This window comes from Phyllobates terribilis, unplaced genomic scaffold (genome assembly GCF_046119375.1).
Source record: "Phyllobates terribilis strain yellow unplaced genomic scaffold, ASM4611937v1 Scaffold_11__3_contigs__length_659146591, whole genome shotgun sequence".
Lineage (NCBI taxonomy): Eukaryota > Metazoa > Chordata > Amphibia > Anura > Dendrobatidae > Phyllobates > Phyllobates terribilis.
This window is the reverse complement of record NW_027362771.1, coordinates 306,029,125-306,048,896: the sequence shown is the minus strand read 5'-3', so window position 1 is coordinate 306,048,896 and position 19,772 is coordinate 306,029,125. Positions and strand designations below refer to the sequence as shown.

Genomic DNA, 19,772 nt, shown 5'->3' with positions numbered 1-19,772 from the left:
ATGAATACAAGGAGGGGTTGAGCAAGATATTACTAAGCCAGTAAATGTTGACTTTAATTTCTTCACTGGCTTAAGTGCCTAGCAAGAAAGAGACCTGTTTAGTCAGAAAGTATTGGTCTTATCTCTTCTGGAAATTGTACACATCAGAAACTGCCTTTACAGGATAGTTATTTATTAGTTTGCTATTGGCATCAGACCATGCTGATAACGACACTTCACAAATGACAGCCCTGTATTACTGAAGTTGCATTTCTACTAAACGATTATCAAGAATGTTCGTTTCCTGATAATCACACGGTGTAAATAGGATGCTAATCACCGAATGAACGAGCAAAACACTCCTTCGTCAGTCTGGTGAAATTATCTTTTCACTTGCTTAAAGGGGTTGTCCGGTCCAAATCAATAAGTCTGCAGTTACTCTGTGTGATAGTAGACGTATGAATCCCCCCAGCACATGCACTGTGCGCTGCAGGGATTTGCCGGTTTCTGACCCAAGACTGGAGGGTATGTATGCGTTATACATACTCCCGGCCAGTGGGTGTGGCCTCGCTTCCATACACTTGCATGGGGCGAGTCCGCGCCCTCTGGTCGGCTGTGTCTCTAGATGGGGTGCGGCCTCGCTTAACACAAGTGTATGGAGCAAGGTCACGCCCACTAGACGACCCTGTCCGGGAGTATGCATCACTAATGCATACCTTCCAGTCCCGGCTCAGAAACCAGCGAATCCCCGCAGAGCACAGTGCCTGAGCTGGGGGGATTCATAAGTCTGCAGTCACACAGAGTGACTATAGACTTATCGATTTGGACCAGACAACTCCTTTAAGGAGTCATCCTTTACTAAGCAGTTACCGAACTGAGACATCATTAGAGTGATTACTGGTCGGTAACTGTTTTGTAAAAGATGAGGCAGAGCTTATTTCATTCATCATGTGAGATCTCGCATTAATATGAGACATCTTGCACTTTTACCTTAAGAGGGAAAAAGTGAACAGAGGGGTGGGCACCACCAACGGAGACAGGGGATCAACTCACCACATACTGAGAAATCAGTGTAACCACGTTCACACCTTTTGGTCAGTATTTTACATCAGTATTTGTAAATAAAAGTGTGTGATGCGGTTCCTTGTATCTCCCCTTGTATACGGCATATAGCTGCAGCAGTGTCTTATAAATATCACCATGATCCTGATTGGATCTAGCAGACTGGTAGCTGCACACCAGGTCACCCTCCATCATAATAGTGATGTGTCCTTCACGACCGATCCAGCACTAAAAGCCATCTCCTGTCTGTGAACGGACCCAGCACTCCAGTGAGAGGCCCAGCACCCCAGTGAAAGACCCAGCGCCCCAGTGAGAGACCCAGCGCCCCAGTGAGAGGCCCAGTGCCCCAGTGAGAGACCCAGCACCCCAGTGAGAGGCCCAGCGCCCCAGTGAGAGGCCCAGCACCCCAGTGAGAGACCCAGCGCCCCAGTGAGAGGCCCAGCGCCCCAGTGAGAGACCCAGCGCCCCAGTGAGAGACCCAGCGCCCCAGTGAGAGACCCAGCACCCCAGTGAAAGACCCAGCACCCCAGTGAGAGGCCCAGCGCCCCAGTGAGAGACCCAGCGCCCCAGTGAGAGACCCAGCGCCCTAGTGAGAGACCCAGCACCCCAGTGAAAGACCCAGCGCCCCAGTGAGAGGCCCAGCGCCCCAGTGAGAGACCCAGCGCCCCAGTGAGAGGCCCAGCGCCCCAGTGAGAGACCCAGCGCTCCAGGGAGAGACCCAGCAGCCCAGTGAGAGGCCCAGCGCCCCAGTGAGAGACCCAGCGCCCCAGTGAGAGGCCCAGCGCCCCAGTGAGAGGCCCAGCACCCCAGTGAGAGGCCCAGCGCCCCAGTGAGAGACCCAGCGCTCCAGGGAGAGACCCAGCAGCCCAGTGAGAGACCCAGCGCCCCAGTGAGAGACCCAGCACCCCAGTGAGAGGCCCAGTGCCCCAGTGAGAGGCCCAGCGCCCCAGTGAGAGACCCAGCGCCCCAGTGAGAGGCCCAGCACCCCAGTGAGAGGCCCAGCGTCCCAGTGAGAGACCCAGCACCCTAGTGAGAGACCCAGCGTCCCAGTGAGAGACCCAGCGCCCCAGTGAGAGGCCCAGCGCCCCAGTGAGAGGCCCAGCGCCCCAGTGAGAGACCCAGCGCCCCAGTGAGAGACCCAGCGCCCTAGTGAGAGACCCAGCACCCCAGTGAAAGACCCAGTGCCCCAGTGAGAGGCCCAGCGCCCCAGTGAGAGACCCAGCGCCCCAGTGAGAGACCCAGCGCCCTAGTGAGAGACCCAGCACCCCAGTGAAAGACCCAGCGCCCCAGTGAGAGGCCCAGCGCCCCAGTGAGAGACCCAGCGCCCCAGTGAGAGGCCCAGCGCCCCAGTGAGAGACCCAGCGCTCCAGGGAGAGACCCAGCAGCCCAGTGAGAGGCCCAGCGCCCCAGTGAGAGACCCAGCGCCCCAGTGAGAGGCCCAGCGCCCCAGTGAGAGGCCCAGCACCCCAGTGAGAGGCCCAGTGCCCCAGTGAGAGGCCCAGCGCCCCAGTGAGAGACCCAGCGCTCCAGGGAGAGACCCAGCAGCCCAGTGAGAGGCCCAGCGCCCCAGTGAGAGACCCAGCACCCCAGTGAGAGGCCCAGCGCCCCAGTGAGAGGCCCAGCGCCCCAGTGAGAGACCCAGCGCCCCAGTGAGAGGCCCAGCACCCCAGTGAGAGGCCCAGCGTCCCAGTGAGAGACCCAGCACCCTAGTGAGAGACCCAGCGTCCCAGTGAGAGACCCAGCACCCTAGTGAGAGACCTAGCACCCCAGTGAGAGGCCCAGTGCCCCAGTGAGAGGCCCAGCGCCCCAGTGAGAGACCCAGCGCCCCAGTGAGAGGCCCAGCGCCCCAGTGAGAGACCCAGCGCTTCAGGGAGAGACCCAGCGCCCTAGTGAGAGACCCAGCACCCCAGTGAGAGGCCCAGCACTCCAGTGAGAGAGCGCCACCTAAAGTCTGAATGGCTTTCACTAGGGGGAAAATGACAGTGTTCGACTGCTTGGGATCCTATTAAATACAATGACGTATTTATTAGGGATCCAAAACAGTAGGACTGGCAGCGCATTACTAGATTATGGCAAATAGAAGCCATATTCATGTGAGTTTCTTTACTAACTCCATCACAGGTGTACCCGGCTGTTGGCCATACAGGTTTAGACCATAGGGGGCGGATTTTGTTATGCTATTCATTTTCCTTTCACAAAAATAGAAAATCTTTTTTGCATTTTTAATTTGTGTGGGCATGTTAGTGATCTAATAAGTGATTGCACAATTATGTGTGCACTGAGGGGGATATGTTGGCGATGTCATCACTGTATAGATTATACACCGCACCATGGCTGCTATATCCACCTCTGCATGCCACATATATCACCTCACAGCTATACCCGCTGCTCAGTAACGTGTACTACAGAGCTCAGTACACCAGGCCTCTATGTAGAAACAAGAACTAGCTGTGCTGGAAATAGCTAACACTCCACACCCCGGAGGTTTTGCATTTCGTTTTGGTCTCCCTAAGCTACAGCCGTCAGCCAACGACCTATCCGGCCGGCAGCCGTCATACTACATTGCGAGACGCATGCGCAGTGCTTCTTGGGAATTGTATTTTTCTTTGTTCTAGAAACGATGGCGTCTTCGTAGCGGATGAACTACAACTCCCACAAGGCAGCGCGCTGTTGGTAGACGTGTCGCTTTGATTTTGGCCGGTTGTTACAGTTTCAGCAGGACGCCGGCCGGGAGAGAGCTGCGGTGTTCTGTGCGGACTGCCGGAGCCGGTGGCGGGGGTTGTTCCGGTCACCATGCACCCTGCTCTGGCCGTGGGCCTGGTGTTCTCTGGCTGCTGCAGTAATGTGGTGTTCTTAGAACTTTTGGCCAGGTGAGGAGCAGTAGTCAGCCGCTCATTCATTAACGGAGCGGTATCGGCAGACACAGGCTGCACATAGTGCATAGGACTGCGGTTACTGCTTCCTGCATATTGCGATAATCGTGACATAATCCTAACGTTGTCAGTCTGTGTGCACATTCAGTGTAATCCTCCTGCTGCTGGCTGTGCATCTACAGCTATGGCTGATGGTTTCCCTAATAATAAACATCACAAGGTCCAGTAATCCCAGTAATTGGGCTGTAACCGCCGGGAACAATAGAAAGTGACCGTTCACCAGGACATCCGTAGCCAGTATACGCTCTTGTGTTATTCCCACTTGCTGTTTTATTTATTTTTTTTAAATCCGGCTACGTATCCAGTGATATGGGCCTTTTATATCTCGTGCTAATTTTTTAGGTCTTTACAAGGGGGCGTGGCTCTCCAGATTCTCTGCATAATTACCCTGCGAGCAACGCCTCCTTGTAATGACCATAAAAATTAGCACAAGATAAAAAGGCCCATATCACTGGAAACGCATGACCGATTTAAAATAAAAAAAACAGCGGGAATAAAATAAGAGCAAAAACTGCTAACTTTTTACTCGGTGACCATCACATAGATATTACTAGATTACAAATGTTAATGCTATAGCATGACAATTTAAAGTAGTTTTCAAAGCTGAAAAGTCTGTGGTCACTGACACTATTCCTAATGGTGCGATGCGCACACTGTCACGATTCCCCTGTATCCCTGATGGTGCGATACGCACACTGTCACGATTCCCCTGTATCCCTGATGGTGCAATGTGCACACTGTCACGATTCCCCTGTATTCCTGATGGTGCGATGCGCTCACTGTCACGATTCCCCTGTATTCCTGATGGTGCGATGCACACACTGTCACAATTCCCCTGTATCCCTGATGGTGCGATGCGCACACTGTCACGATTCCCCTGTATCCCTGATGGTGCGATGCGCACACTGCCACAATTCCCCTGTATCCCTGATGGTGCGATGCGCACACTGCCACGATTCCCCTGTATCCCTGATGGTGCGATGCGCACACTGTCACGATTCCCCTGTATCCCTGATGGTGCGATGCGCACACTGTCACGATTCCCCTGTATCCCTGATGGTGCGATGCGCACACTGTCACGATTCCCCTGTATCCCTGATGGTGCGATGCGCACACTGTCACGATTCCCCTGTATCCCTGATGGTGCGATGCGCACACTGTCATGATTCCCGTTTCCCTGATGGTGCAATGCGCACACTGTCACGATTCCCCTGTTTCCCTGATGGTGCGATGCGCACACTGTCACGATTCCCCTGTTTCCCTGATGGTGCGATGCGCACACTGTCACGATTCCCCTGTTTCCCTGATGGTGCGATGCGCACACTGTCACGATTCCCCTGTTTCCCTGATGGTGCAATGTGCACACTGTCACGATTCCCCTGTATTCCTGATGGTGCGATGCGCACACTGTCACGATTCCCCTGTATTCCTGATGGTGCGATGCGCACACTGTCACAATTCCCCTGTATCCCTGATGGTGCGATGCGCACACGGTCACGATTCCCCTGTATCCCTGATGGTGCGATGCGCACACTGCCACGATTCCCCTGTATCCCTGATGGTGCGATGCGCACACTGCCACGATTCCCCTGTATCCCTGATGGTGCGATTCGCACACTGTCATGATTCCCCTGTTTCCCTGATGGTGCGATGCGCACACTGTCACGATTCCCCTATTTCCCTGATGGTGCGATGCGCACACTGTCACGATTCCCCTGTTTCCCTGATGGTGCGATGCGCACACTGTCACGATTCCCCTGTTTCCCTGATGGTGCGATGCGCACACTGTCACGATTCCCGTTTCCCTGATGGTGCGATGCGCACATTGTCACGATTCCTGTGTATTCCTGATGGTGCGATGCGCACACTGTCACGATTCCCCTGTATTCCTGATGGTTTGATTCAGTAGCAAGTGGCCACATAGTGACCGCAGACTTATTAAACCTATAGCAGCAGGATGTAACTGTATTGGCTTCTGTTGCACCATCCTGTTGTACATTTTTATTACATGCTTTAAAAAAATCTTGACAACCAACAGGATAGAAAAGAAACATGGTGCAAACCTACGGCAGTCTGTTCTAGTTGGTCGCTCGCACTTTGTTCGGCTTATCTTGGGGTGGGATGTAGTCTTGAGTGTAAATATGCCATTGTCACAAGGGCTTGACTCCCCGAGATTATTTTCCCACATTGCCCCACTGCTCATCAGCCCTTGTGTTTTCTAGTTTCTTAATTGTAACGATGTGTTTATTTCCAGGAATTTTCCAGGATGTGGAAACATTGTGACGTTTGCACAGTTCTTACTTATAGCAATAGAAGGATTCATCTTCCAGGCAAATTTTGGAAGGAAGCGGCCTGCCATTCCAATTAGGTATATTGTTCTTGTGAGGTTATTTGTGTATACTGAGCGATGTAACCCTGTTGTCAGGCGAGTATTCACTATATTATTGTTATTTTTCAGGTATTATGTTATCATGGTGACTATGTTTTTTACTGTTAGCGTGGTGAATAACTATGCACTCAACCTCAATATCTCAATGCCACTTCACATGATATTTAGATCGGTGAGTAGAAGTGGGGGCAGTATTCTAATATTGTCTCTGGGAAGGGGTATATCACTATGTAAAAGATGATATTATTGTGAGCGATGTGTGACTTACCTTGCAGCATGTGATAAATGTCTCCTGTTAGAAAAGACTGCTATCGTGACAGTTTACCTTAGGCCACGGCCCCACTATCAGTATTCAGTCAGTATTTTTTCTCAGGAGTGGGAGCTAAATGTATATATCATAAATAATAGCTGCAAATGATCTAACCAAGTAATATTCTAATAAATAGAGAAATACTGGGAGACACATAAAACAATGCAGTATATTATATATGCACATGGAGGGGAAGGGGTAGTTTGAAGCTCACTACGTCCATAAATCCAGGTAGGTTATCCATGTGGAGTTGCTCCGGTGGGTGCCATATCCACTGGTGATTACAGCCGTGGAATATTTTTCCCAAACGCGTTTCTGGTGCATATCAGCACCCTTAATCATAGGATCATGACCTATGATTAACCGCCGGACCGGAGCATTTTCCGTTTTTGCGTTTTTTGCTCCCCTTTTTCCCAGAGCCATAACTTTTTTATTTTTCTGTCAATATGGCCATGTGAGGGCTTATTTTTTTGCGGAACGAGTTGTACTTTTGAATGACATCACTGGTTTTACCATATCGTGTACTGTAAAATGGGAAAAAAATTCCAAGTGCGGTGAAATTGCAAAAAAAGTGCAATTCCCCAGTTGTTGTTTTTTTTTTTTTACCACGTACACTGAATACTAAAACTGACCTGCCATTATTATTCTCCAGGTCATTACGAGTTCTTAGATACCAAACATGTATAGATTCTTTTTTATTTAAGTGGTGAAAAAAAAATCCAAAGTTTGCTTGATCTTTGCAAAGTTTTCGTGATCTGGGGTCGGGAGAGGGCTTATTTTTTGTGCGTCGAGCTGACATTTTTATTGATACCATTTTGGGGAAGATCCGATGTTTTGATCACCCTTTATTGCATTTTATTGCAATGTTGCAGCGCCAAAAAAAGTGTAATTGTGGTGTTTAGAATTTTTTTCACGTTACGCTGTTTACCAATCGGACTAATTCTTTTTTATTCTGATAGGGCGATTCTGAACTCTGCGATACCAAATATGTGTATGTGGGTTTTTTTTAATTATAGTTTTATTTTGAATGGGGCGATAGGGGGGTGATTTAGACTTTTATTTTTGTAATTTTTTAAAAACTTTTTTTTTACACTTTCTGCTTGCTTCAATAGTCTCCATCTCCATTGGAGACTAGAAGCTGCAGTTGTTCGATCGGTTCTGTTACATACAGGCAATGAGCAGATTGCCTGTATGTAGCAGATTTGCTGACTTACTATGAGCGCCGATCACTGGGCGGCGCTCATAGCAATCTGGACATGACAACCACAGGGGTCTGCTGCAGACCCCGGGTTGTCATGCCAACCCATCGGTGACCCGCGATCATGTGACGGGGTCACTGATGGGGCGGGGTAAGTGACGCGCTTCTGGCGCGGCGCAGTTAAATGCCGCTGTCAGAGATTGACAGCGGCATTTAACTAGTTAACAGGCACGTGTGGATCTCTATTCCACCTGCGGCTGTTGCGGGCACACGTCAGCTGTATAAATCTGCTGACATGTGCCCGGTTCAGAGCGGGCTCAGCGCCGGAGCCTGCGCTGAACTGTGGGTTACGACATGGTGTGTACTAAAATTGTACATTCACACTGAAGGCATCAAAACTATGAATTAACACATGTGGAATTATATACTTAAAAAAGTGTGAAACAACTGAAAATATGTCTTATATTCTAGGTTCTTCAAAGTAGCCACCTTTTGCTTTGATGACTGCTTTGCACATTCTTGGCATTCTCTTGATGAGCTTCAAGAGGTAGTCACTGGAAATGATTTTCACTTCACAGGTGTGCCCTGTCAGGTTTAATAAGTGGGATTTCTTGCCTTATAAATGGGGTTGGGACCATCAGTTGTGTTGTGCAGAAGTCAGGTGGATACACAGCTGATAGTCCTACTGAATAGACTGTTAGAATTTGTATCATGGCAAGAAAAAAGCAGCTAAGTCAAGAAAAATGAGTGGCCATGATTACTTTAAGAAATGAAAGTCAGTCAGTCCAAAAAATTGGGCAAACTTTGAATGTGTCCCCAAGTGCAGTTGCAAAAACCATCAAGCGCTACAAAGAAACTGGCTCACATGAGGACCTCCCCAGGAAAGGAAGACCAAGAGTCACCTCTGCTTCTGAGGATAAGTTTATCCAAGTCACCAGCCTCAGAAATCGCAGGTTAACAGCAGCTCAGATTAGAGACCAGGTCAATGCCACACAGAGTTCTAGAAGCAGACACATCTCTTCAACAACTGTTAAGAGGAGACTTTGTGCAGCAGGCCTTCATGGTAAAATAGCTGCTAGGAAACCACTGCTAAGGACAGGCAACAAGCAGAAGAGACTTGTTTGGGCTAAAGAGCACAAAGAATGGACATTAGACCAGTGGAAATCTGTGCTTTGGTCTGATGAGTCCAAATTTGAGATCTTTGGTTCCAACCACCGTGTCTTTTGCGACGCAGAAAAGGTGAACGGATGGACTCAACATGCCTGGTTCCCACCGTGAAGCATGGAGGAGGAGGTGTGATGGTGTGGGGGTGCTTTGCTGGTGACACTGTTGGGGATTTATTCAAAATTGAAGGCATACTGAACCAGCATGGCTTCCACAGCATCTTGCAGCGGCATGCTATTCCATCTGGTTTGCGTTTAGTTGGACCATCATTTATTTTTCAACAGGACAATGACCCCAAACACACCTCCAGGCTGTGTAAAGGCTATTTGACCAAGAAGGAGAGTGATGGGGTCACAGTCACCAGACCTGAACCCAATCGAGATGGTTTGGGGTGAGCTGGACTGCAGAGGGAAGGCAAAAGGGCCAACAAGTGCTAAGCATCTCTGGGAACTCCTTCAAGATTGATGGAAGACCATTTCCGGTGACTACCTCTTGAAGCTCATCAAGAGAATGCCAAGAGTGTGCAATGTAGTCATTAAAGCAAAAGGTGGCTACTTTGAAGAACCTAAAATCTAAGACATATTTTCAGTTGTTTCACACTTTTTTGTTAAGTATATAATTCCACATGTGTTAATTCATAGTTTTGATGCCTTCAGTGTGAATGTACAATTTTCATAGTCATGAAAATACAGAAAAATCTTTAAATGAGAAGGTGTGTCCAAACTTTTGGTCTGTACTGGATCTATCTATCTATCTATCTGTTAACTATGTGCATATATATATATATATATATATATATATATATATATATATATATATATATATATATATATATATATATATATATATATATATATATATATATATATATATATATATAATATAGGATTCCTGTCCGGCATATATAAACTTAGTATAGCACATTGATTCTAAAGCATACTATATAATGGGGTCAGATCCTATCCAGAAATAAACAGTGGAAAAATTCCTACTATTAAAATGAACACAATGGAATAATTAAGCAGTAGCCAGGAGTCCCATAACTAGAAGAAAAGGCATACCAAAGAACACCCCTGATGCACGTTTCGCATATGGCTTCTTCCGGGGGGTGATGTCCGGGCTAAGGCACTAGCTATTTATACATACAACCACTTCATTGGTGAGCCTATGCGGCGCTCCCACCATCTGCACACAAGGGAGAGACCTGTCAATCACCTTGAGTGGGGAGAAGCCAGCCAGGGGTGGCACTAAACTAGTCCAGTCTCCCACTATAGTTGCCTAACCTTTGAAAGTATACTTATTCTGAAACGCCATAATGTTTGAGAAAAATATACCTGGCTGTAATCGTACAGCCAGGCTCTGATTCATGCTGCCCGAGGTTTGGGTAACATGAATCAGATGACAGATTCCCTTTCGATATTCTGTGAATAATAGATAATGAAATTTGATTGAATTTGTAACATGTACATATGTATCGTGAGTCATGACTTCTTCATAATATTACTGTTTCTTTTCTAGGGATCATTGATTGCAAATATGATCTTAGGTATAATAATTCTTCATAAAAGGTAAGATTTTGTTTTATCAATCACTATTGATAGTAGTACGTACGGAAAGAAAAAAACATCCAAAGACATCCTGCAGTCATTTTTTTTTTCATTACTTTCATGACCACATTTGAGAAAGCTGCTGCGAGACTGGACAGCCTTCCCCGTGGCCCCTGGCTATCCTTCAGGAAATGCCTCCTTACTAGTGATGAGCGAGTATGTTAAGCCTTTCGCCGAGTATGCTCGGGCCGAGTTCCGAGTATTTCCAGCTGCTCGGTGATATGTTTGATTCACTCCTGTGTGCATGATTTGCGACTGTTTGACAGCTTTAATACATGTGAGGAATGTGTAAGAAGCAGACATTCTTCTGATGAGCTTCTTCTGATGAGACTCTGTGCTGGATTACATGAGGGGTTCCCCAAAAGTGCTGTGCTGAGCACTCATCAGTGGGGATGAGCGGATCCTTGGAAATTCGGGTTCTGGTACCTGACAGAACTGTAGTCCACAGTTCGGTTCAGGTACCAGAACTGTACCCAAACCCTATTGAAATCAATGGGGACCTGAACTTTGGAGCTGGAAAAAAATCTCTCTCTAATAACATTTTGGCACAGTGAATATTACAGTTTTATTAACATTAGTCCTTAAAGGGAACCTTTCACCAGGTTTTTTCCATATAAACTAAATCACCACTTAGCTCTCCTACACACCAATCCAGCACATGTGTACAAGCCCCCAGCACCCCACAAATCAAAGAAAATACCTTCTATAATTCTCAGGCGCCATATGGTATTCACAGTGGTCTTGTCGGACAGAAGGCGTCTTCTCTTCCCGCAATAGCTGGCCTTCCTGCTTTGATGGACGTGGAAGACTTCTGCATCATTCACCCTGTGCTGTAAATCCCAGGCTGTGAGTCGCGCTCTGCTCTGCTTAGGGCAGAACAAAGTCCCGTAATGCGTCAGCTTCACTTCTGCGTCATCGGATTCCTCAGGGTAGAACGTATCGTGTGTGCACAAGTCTCTGCTTTAGCTGCGCAGGCCTAAGATTTGCAGTGCTGGGTGGGGTGACGTCCAATAAAGCAGGAAGATCGGCTACAGGAGAGCGGTGGTGCTGAGTACAGACCATCATTGTGATATACACTTGTTGCTGGAGTGATGTGTAAAAGGGCTTATAAGTGGTAAATAAGTTTATATGGGGACACCCTGGTGACGGGTTCCCATGTTAGCAAATTCTTTCTGCCCGAAACACGGTCAGCATGGGTCAGAGACTGGCTCTTTCACTTCAGACAGACATACATACTTTACTCTGAGAAGCCAGGAACAAGGTGACTAGGCTGACTAGTCACAGGGGTGTTCCTGGCAGCTTCTCCCTGCCCGACTTTCTTGGATTGTCCGGTCTCTTGTTGCCTGGGGGTATAGGGAGAGACCCGTCCTGTGAGGACCTGCCTCTGTGACTGGTCATCTTAGTCGTATGGACGCAGCGTTTCAAAGTAAAACATACATTTCTGAAATGATGGAACCGGACACTTCTGCATGCTGCCCGTGGTTCTGGCAGCATGACTCGGCTCACAGGTTCCCTTTAAAGTTTATTTGATATTTTGTTGAATACTTTACAACTCCTTGTTAGTACAAAGCATTTTTACAAGTGTTAGAATTAAAGCTTCTTTTTCTACCATTAAAATGGCTCATGACCTTCTGACTTGTAAGTCACGAAAACACTGCATGCATACAAAAATATACACTGTGCGATATATATTTTTGCCGGATAACTCAACACTGTTTTGGCACTGTCTGGTGATTGGAGTACTCTGTATACAACAGGAGCTTTTCTCAACATATCCTTTTCCAGGGATCCATAATTTGAGAACGAGTGCAAATTTTTCTCTTTAGATTGTGACGGGTCACGCAAGGTGTCCATTTTCTCCGTGTACGATCAGTTTTCTGTTCTGACGTTTTACAATCTAACTTTACAGGTATAGTGCTTCCAAGTACTTGTCCATTGTTTTGGTCTCTCTGGGAATCTTCATTTGCACACTGATGTCTGCAAAGCAAGTGGTAAACTTCATATTTATTTATCTATCAAATCTATTGTGGACTATTTAAAAATGAATGTTCCAAGTAAATAAACAGCTGGTCTTCTATGGCATATTGTATGGATGTAACAAGCATTTATCTCATAATTGTCACAGAAGATCTGTATGTAATTGTTCTCTTAGATTGTCACCTATTCTACTTGGTCCATGTGAGCAAAGCCTAAGTGTAGCTGTAAACATGGCTGACCATCTGTTATGTATAGAGGTGTCACGACTTTGCCCCAACGGCAGATCTATTGGCTAGGAAGGTTCTCAACATGCCAGGTGTTGTGTCCTCTAAGGATTTCCACTTCTGTAATACTGCTTTGTGCAGAGGCCTTGCATTTATCTTTTCCTAATCAAAACTTGGGACAAGGAACATAAAATTGTATTGCAAGGACACCAATAATCTAAAAAACATGGTCACTTGTTCGCTGGAACTTGGTTCCAGGCATCAACACTCTCTATCTATGGGGGTTCTATAGTAAAACCATAAATAATGAAATGTACTATTTCTAGGTATGTTTCTAGGAGCCGTATAATTTGCAAATAATTCCCTCTCTTTCTCTATTTTCCTCTTTCTCTATTTAAGGCTTCCCATTCAACGTCCAGTGAAGAAGATGGTTTAACAAGTTTTCTATGGTGGCTTTTGGGTGTGTGCTTTTTGGAGTCATTGGTGAAGGGCCACAACATATATTCTGCTAGACATATTTATCCATAGTGGATGGGGATTCAGAGTTGTCCAGAATAATTCACTAATCAACATTTTCCGCTACTTTTCTATTGCTGCACAGTGTTGATGAATCTGGTGCACACTGTACTAGAGCACTGCAGCACTCCTGTACCAGTACTAAAGTATCTCCTCCAATTCCACTATTAATAGGTAGTGCACACTTTATATAATTGTTGATTAGAGTGACATCTGAATAAAAGAATAGGTTCGGGGCATTGCATACCTTTGTGTTCTGTTTACTTATTGAAGCCCACTGATGTGACCATTTTCCTGCATGGTTTACATTAGGAACATGTTACATGTGTCTGGGAATTCTCTGTCTTCCTCCTGACCTGTTAAAATGGATTGAAGTGAAAGAACAGTAAATTGAAGCAATACAACTGCCATTGATGTCACATTAAACACACTATAAAGTTTCTTATTAAAGCAGAATGTCATTAGGACTGTCGGGATTAAACACAAGTTGTAGCTAAAACATGTCGTTACTGAAATTTCATGATCACGTGTTAATGAATATGCTTCTGCTGTTTTTCATAGGTATTGCTGCTCTGACCTTTGCTCTTTTGCTGTCGGCTAGAATGGGAATATTTCAGGAAACGCTCTATAAAGAATATGGGAAACATTCTAAAGAAGCCTTATTTTATAATGTAAGACGTGGAACATCTTAATGAGGTTGTCCTACTGTACAACCCTTTTTAAATGTTAGTGTCCCAAATATAATAAATATAATAAAAACGCAGACACTCCCCTCAGACAAATGGCGTTCCAGTGATATCGGTGCTGTGTTTCCGGGTGATTTTATGACATGGTGTCCCATGAGTGTTTCAGCCCATCAGCCTTCCGTCGAATGGAGTTCTGTCTGACATAAGGTTTCCGCCTACCAGCAGTTATTGGGGGCACTAGCATTTAGGAAGGGGTTGTTCAGTAATGGATAACCCCTCTTAACTGAGCTAATTGTTGTCAAAATAATTTAACAATAATCCCTTCAGCCCACATTAAGAATGCCTATTCGGGCTGTGCATAGATATTGGTAAAAGACCTTTCTTAGTTCTGTTTCCTAAAAAATTTAGGTTTTTTTTAAATATAGGGACAAAAACACAAGGATAGGAACACTTCACAAGCCAGAAATTTGAAGAACTTCAGAATACAGCAAATAAATCACAACTAGAATGTACAATAACAACCACTCGTATAGCTAGGGTTGTGTGCTCTTGGCTGCTGAGCTACAATATGACAACAGCCTTGGGTAGTTTGGGGAAATCTGCCACAGAACTACAACCCAATGTTGTTTGTATCTTTGTGACTCTGGAGCTCTTACTTGCATTTGGAGCTTGGAGAGCTAGCCACCTCTTCGATCTTCAGGAGCACGCTGCTCCCCACCGTCTTGGCTTCCTGCTTGCAAGGGTCGGTACACTCCTGATGATTGGCAGTTCAGACCAGCAACATGGCTGGGCTGCTGGCCCGAACTGTGTGCTCTCCTGTGCTGCTAGCATAGGCAGATTTTCTCATGCAGCATCAGAGAATGCAAGAAATGCTATGCTTCCATTTTAAATATATTTTCATTCACTAAATGAAGCATTGTTATAGAATTGCCATCCTTATTGCACTGCGTCTGTCCATATGAGCACACCAAGCAAAATAATTTTATATATAAAGAGTGAATGTTTTCCACAGTGCTGTACAATGACATGCAATTACTATAGATCACAATATAAGCAAAAGATAGAGGTCCTGTGAGCACAAAATCTAGATTACTGCAAAACCGATATTAAAAGAGAACCCGTCAGAAGGATTTAGCACTGTAAAGTAAGAGCTTGGCTATAATAGCTCTATTATGCTGACTAAACTTGTTCCTGCTTATCCTTTTCCTCCTCAGCATGCATTGCCACTGCCTGGATTCCTGCTTTTTGCTCCTGACATATATAATCATGCAGTGATGTTCACAGAAAGCGGTGAGTATACACCAGATGCGGACCGTTGTGAATTTGATCCGTCACTTCTAGATATTTTAAAAGAAAAAGTTCTCAAAAGGTCTCACAGCAGAGTACACTAAAAATATTCCAAGAGTAATTGTTACATACTTAGATTGGACTATAGGGAGACAAAATATGATGCTGACAGTAAATTAAGAAGTTCTGGATGGTTGCCTAATGTGATTTTGTTTTGTTTGTATAGTAGAGACATACTCCCCACTGCTGTTCTGCTAAAATATTCATCCTCTTCAGTGCATATCCCTACATCACCAAATACCTACACTATGCAGAATAGGGCCAGTATCGACATTTTTGGAATGTGAGCAAAACCGCAGCAACCTGAGAATTGAATAAATGGGATACACAAGCAATCCTCACGTTTTTTGGTTGTCTAACAGGCGCAAAACATTCCGGATGGGAACTCGAGCACCAGCGATACTCGATGCGTGCCTGAGCACCCCAATGCTCACTCGAGTGCCGAAGACGCTCGCTCATCGCTAGTGCCCACCATTAGCCTTTTTTGAGTTGCATTAAGTTATGCAATTTGGCTTGACACCAGTTTAGTACTCTTCCACCATGTAGTAAAAAAAAAAAAAATTTTATTTTTGCGCTTTATTTTTGTGTTGATTTAATGTCACGTGCCATAAATGTTAACAAGGTGTAGAGGCAAGATGAGAGGTTATTTCCACATTAGCTTTTCATGGTTGACGCTGGAATAACTTTGTCTAGTTGCTGACCACTTAAAATGTGGCTCTGTTAACAGTCAAAAGTGGCTGCACTAAGCTGGTTCTTTAACTCCCGTTAAAATTACTGGTAGTTATGCACACAGCTATTTCCATAGCGTCACCCCAGTGGGTCAGTGCCTGGATGGAGCTAATCCCATGTCAGCCATGAGGGCCGAGATGGAAATAATTGTTTAAGGAAGGGCTAGTGATGAGCGAGCATGCACATTAATCGAGATTTACAAGCATGTTTGGGTATTTTCCAAGTATCTTAAGCATGCTCGGGTGTTATGTTTGAGTCACTCCGTGCGCATGATTTGCAACAGTTTGACAGCTTTAATACATGTGAGGAATGCCTGTTTCTTAGACATTCATCACATGTATTAAAGCTGTCAAACAGTCGCAAATCATGAGCACAGAGTGACTCAAACATAACACCCGAGCACGCTGAAGATACTTGGCGAGCACCCGAACATGCTCCCTTAAAGGGTTAACAGAACATACTCGCTCATCACTAGGAAGGACACATCTGTATTTCTGTATGCTAAAGGAAAGGAAGAAATTAAGGTAAGAATTGCTGGAATTTTATTTTTTTTTCATATTTAATGTACTTTTGATGTATAGTGTTCCTAAGGACAAGGTATTTGCAATGATCATCAACTCTTTATGTTGATTTAAAGGAGTTATCCTGGACTTCATTTTATTTTTTTACTATGGGTCTAAGAAATAAACGGCAGGTAGTTGCTAACTACCTGCCTCTTGTGCTCGCCACCGATCTCTTCTGGCTCATAGCAGTCACAGATGGCTCCTGCCGATGATTCTGCGACTGACGTCTCGTCAACAGAGCAGTTGCTTCTCTTCCAGTCTGCTCTGTCAATGGGGCGTGACTGCTGATGCCATGCTGATTGACAGCGGCTCCTTGCTACTTATCTGAGGGTAGCCGGCTGTGAATCAGCATGATGTCTGCAATCACGCCCCGTCAACAGAGCAGCCTGGAAGAGGAAAAGCAGAAGCACTGAATCAGTTCTTAAGCCCATAGTAAAAAATACAATAATCTTGAAAAACCCCTTTTAAATGGTGAGAAGTTTTAATATGTTGCGCAAATTTAGACTTTCTTGAATGTTTTACAGCAGAATTCGTGGCTTTCTACACATGTGGTGATCACTTGTATCTCCTGGATGTGAATTGTGTGTGTATACATTATAAATGTGAATAAGTAAGCATGCGTGTAATTTAAATTAAGGCTGAACTGTACATGTTCCTTGCATTACAGAACCATTTCAGCTGCCTCTACTGGAAATCCAGATGCCGATCATGTGGTTTTATCTTCTCATGAATGTGATCACTCAGTATCCTTCCCTTGATTTTCCAGCTGTTATTCAGTTCACATCAGAGATGACAGCAGGGTCTGTTAGACAGATGGACATTGCTCCTGCAAAAGGTTTCTGTACATTATATTCTTAAAAAGGTATGACATGCTGTATTCATCATACCTGCATGGTGTAAAATTTAAAGTATCTACCGTTTACATTTTTATTTCATAAGTCAGTAGTACACAACAAAATGGGCAACTTTGTAATCTATCTTACCTGAAAAAATGTGCTTCTTTCTCCTCCTGGATCGATCTTTCACTCTTAATTCATGGGAAAGAAATCTGTATTCAGTGAAGACAGGTTTTTCCATTAATGAGATGGATGACAGCTTGTGCTTGTAAAATTTTATGGAGAGGGGAGGGAGGACAAACTAGAGGCAAACAGACATTCTCTTGAATTGCCAGTCATAGTTCTCCATAGAACTTTATGAGCACCAATTGTCATCTCCTAGCTCAGTAATGGGAATGTCTATATTCAGTGAGGACAGATTTTACCTGTGATTTAGGAATGATAGAGCAGTCCAGGAGGGCAAAGAAGTAAATTCCTCTAATAAAATATATTATGTTTCTTATTTTCATATGTTCTTTTGATTTATGAACTAAAAATTAAAATGACGGTTACTCTTTAAGGTTGCAGCTTTGTAATGCTCTGTTGTCAACCTCTTTTAATGGGAGTTCTGCTTCTTTTATATTGTAGAGGCTCCAGTTGTCCATGTTCTTGCTGTTACTCAGTTTGCCTTAACACTTTTCTCAAGATATGTATGCATCCGTGGAGTATTCATCCTCACAACTGAATGTCCATCTTTAACTGTCACCCTGGTTGTCACATTGCGAAAATTCCTAAGTCTCATCTTCTCCATTCTGTACTTCAAGAACCCTTTTACTGCCTGGCACTGGATTGGCACCTTCCTAGTTTTTCTGGGTACATTGCTGTACACCGAAGTGTGGAACACCATCCGGACTGCTCCTGGCAAGGACAAAAAGGAAGCCAAGAAGGACTAGACGTTCTTATACTTTATGCAAAATGTTGCTGCCCTAAATTCTCACGGGGAGCAGCATTATTTGTATTCCTTCCATTGAACTTTGTAATTTTAGACCTCTACCATTTTTATAATACGAGAGTGATTAGATATTAGGTAATAAGGGACTGATAGGTCAATTTCATGACTGGTTCAGCTACATTGTAGGTAGAAAATGCAACCAAATGTTACATGCTACAAGACTTAAAAAGGAATTGTGAGGAAAAATAGATTACACGCCGAAATAGATTAATTGTATCAAAAGATGTTACTTTTTACATTTTCATTTTATTAGTGTCTTTGTATGGGTGGAGGTTGGTCATCTACACACACGGACACCGTGACCGTTTCTAGCCGTCCTTACACAATCCATGTTTAGTAGCTTTTTACTAAAGAATTAGTATAACTTTAAGTTCCTTTCCTGCTCAGTGTAGGACTAGGATTTCTGGCCGTTTCGCATTCTGACATTGTGAGGGGTTTTTTGTATTTTTTTTAAACCTTAAACGGGTTTTCAGGAATGTACAAAAAGTTTTGGAATATTCTAAAATAAAGAACAAAAAGCATTTCTTCCAGTTTGTATTCCCAGCTGGCCTTGTAGACGTCCAGGACATCATTCGCTCTGGTGATTGCATTAACCCTAGGGTAAATGATTGGCCGCAGTGGTCAGAGAGGTGGTGACTATTGTAAGGGACGTCGTTGCTTCAGGACCAATGGGGACCATTGCAAATGTTGTAAAATCTTGGGAAAACCCCTTTAAGTGTTACTCCTGTCATGTATATGTACTAGCTGTACTTACAGGATTTTTTCATTTCAAGTCACAACAAGTTGTGTTTTGGGGTCCATCATCTGCATTGTTTTGGAGTGGTGATGCATAATGATCATTGGTATATTGGTAATGCAGACTTATGTAAGGCCAGTGATGTGATCTATAGCAAGAGATTTTTACGTCATGTACCGTATTAGACATACTGTGAAGCTGGGAATACCCCAGGTCCCTATTATTTTTCAGAGCCGGCTGGAGGCGCTCACTCAGCTATTTCTGTATCTCCAATTCATTTTTATGGACAGTGACCTTGTGTGGTCTGATTCCTGAACATTAAAACCCTCACCGTTCAGTATTATCTAACTAATGTACATGTATCGTTCTGGGTTTCTGGAATTGTACTAGATCAGCCAGGCATTGCTGAGCGTACTTTAAATTGTCAGTCAAGTATGGAGACGCTAAACCTTCTTTCCATCTTGGCTTCATATCCTAAAGAAGTTATGGGGAATTTGCCAGAACATTTTTACTTCAGAAACTCGT

At 44.7% G+C, this 19,772-nt stretch overlaps 1 protein-coding gene across 2 annotated transcripts; it reads left to right on the top strand.

The window, feature by feature from the left end:
• The first annotated feature begins 3,629 nt into the window (after positions 1-3,629).
• SLC35B4 (solute carrier family 35 member B4) lies at positions 3,630-19,041 on the top strand. Of its 2 annotated transcripts, none has more exons than XM_073652489.1 (10): positions 3,630-3,911; positions 6,229-6,342; positions 6,433-6,535; positions 10,554-10,603; positions 12,552-12,633; positions 13,243-13,303; positions 13,921-14,030; positions 15,260-15,335; positions 17,352-17,427; positions 18,206-19,041. In XM_073652489.1, the coding sequence occupies exons 1-10, from the start codon at positions 3,835-3,837 to the stop codon at positions 18,450-18,452; spliced, it is 996 nt and encodes a 331-aa protein (XP_073508590.1). In that variant the 5' UTR covers positions 3,630-3,834; the 3' UTR covers positions 18,453-19,041. The 2 variants fall into 2 exon arrangements, with proteins under 2 accessions (XP_073508590.1, XP_073508591.1); XM_073652490.1 differs by having other exon boundaries at positions 17,352-17,546; positions 18,148-18,233.
• The last annotated feature ends 731 nt before the right edge of the window (positions 19,042-19,772 follow it).

Excerpts from the sequence above, each read along its gene's own strand:
- SLC35B4 (XM_073652489.1), top strand. The coding sequence starts at position 3,835 with ATGCACCCTGCTCTGGCCGTGGGCCTGGTGTTCTCTGGCTGCTGCAGT. Across the intron at positions 12,634-13,242 it reads TGATGTCTGCAAAGCAAGTG|GCTTCCCATTCAACGTCCAG; the intron begins GTAAACTTCATA and ends TCTCTATTTAAG. Across the intron at positions 13,304-13,920 it reads TTTTCTATGGTGGCTTTTGG|GTATTGCTGCTCTGACCTTT; the intron begins GTGTGTGCTTTT and ends TGTTTTTCATAG.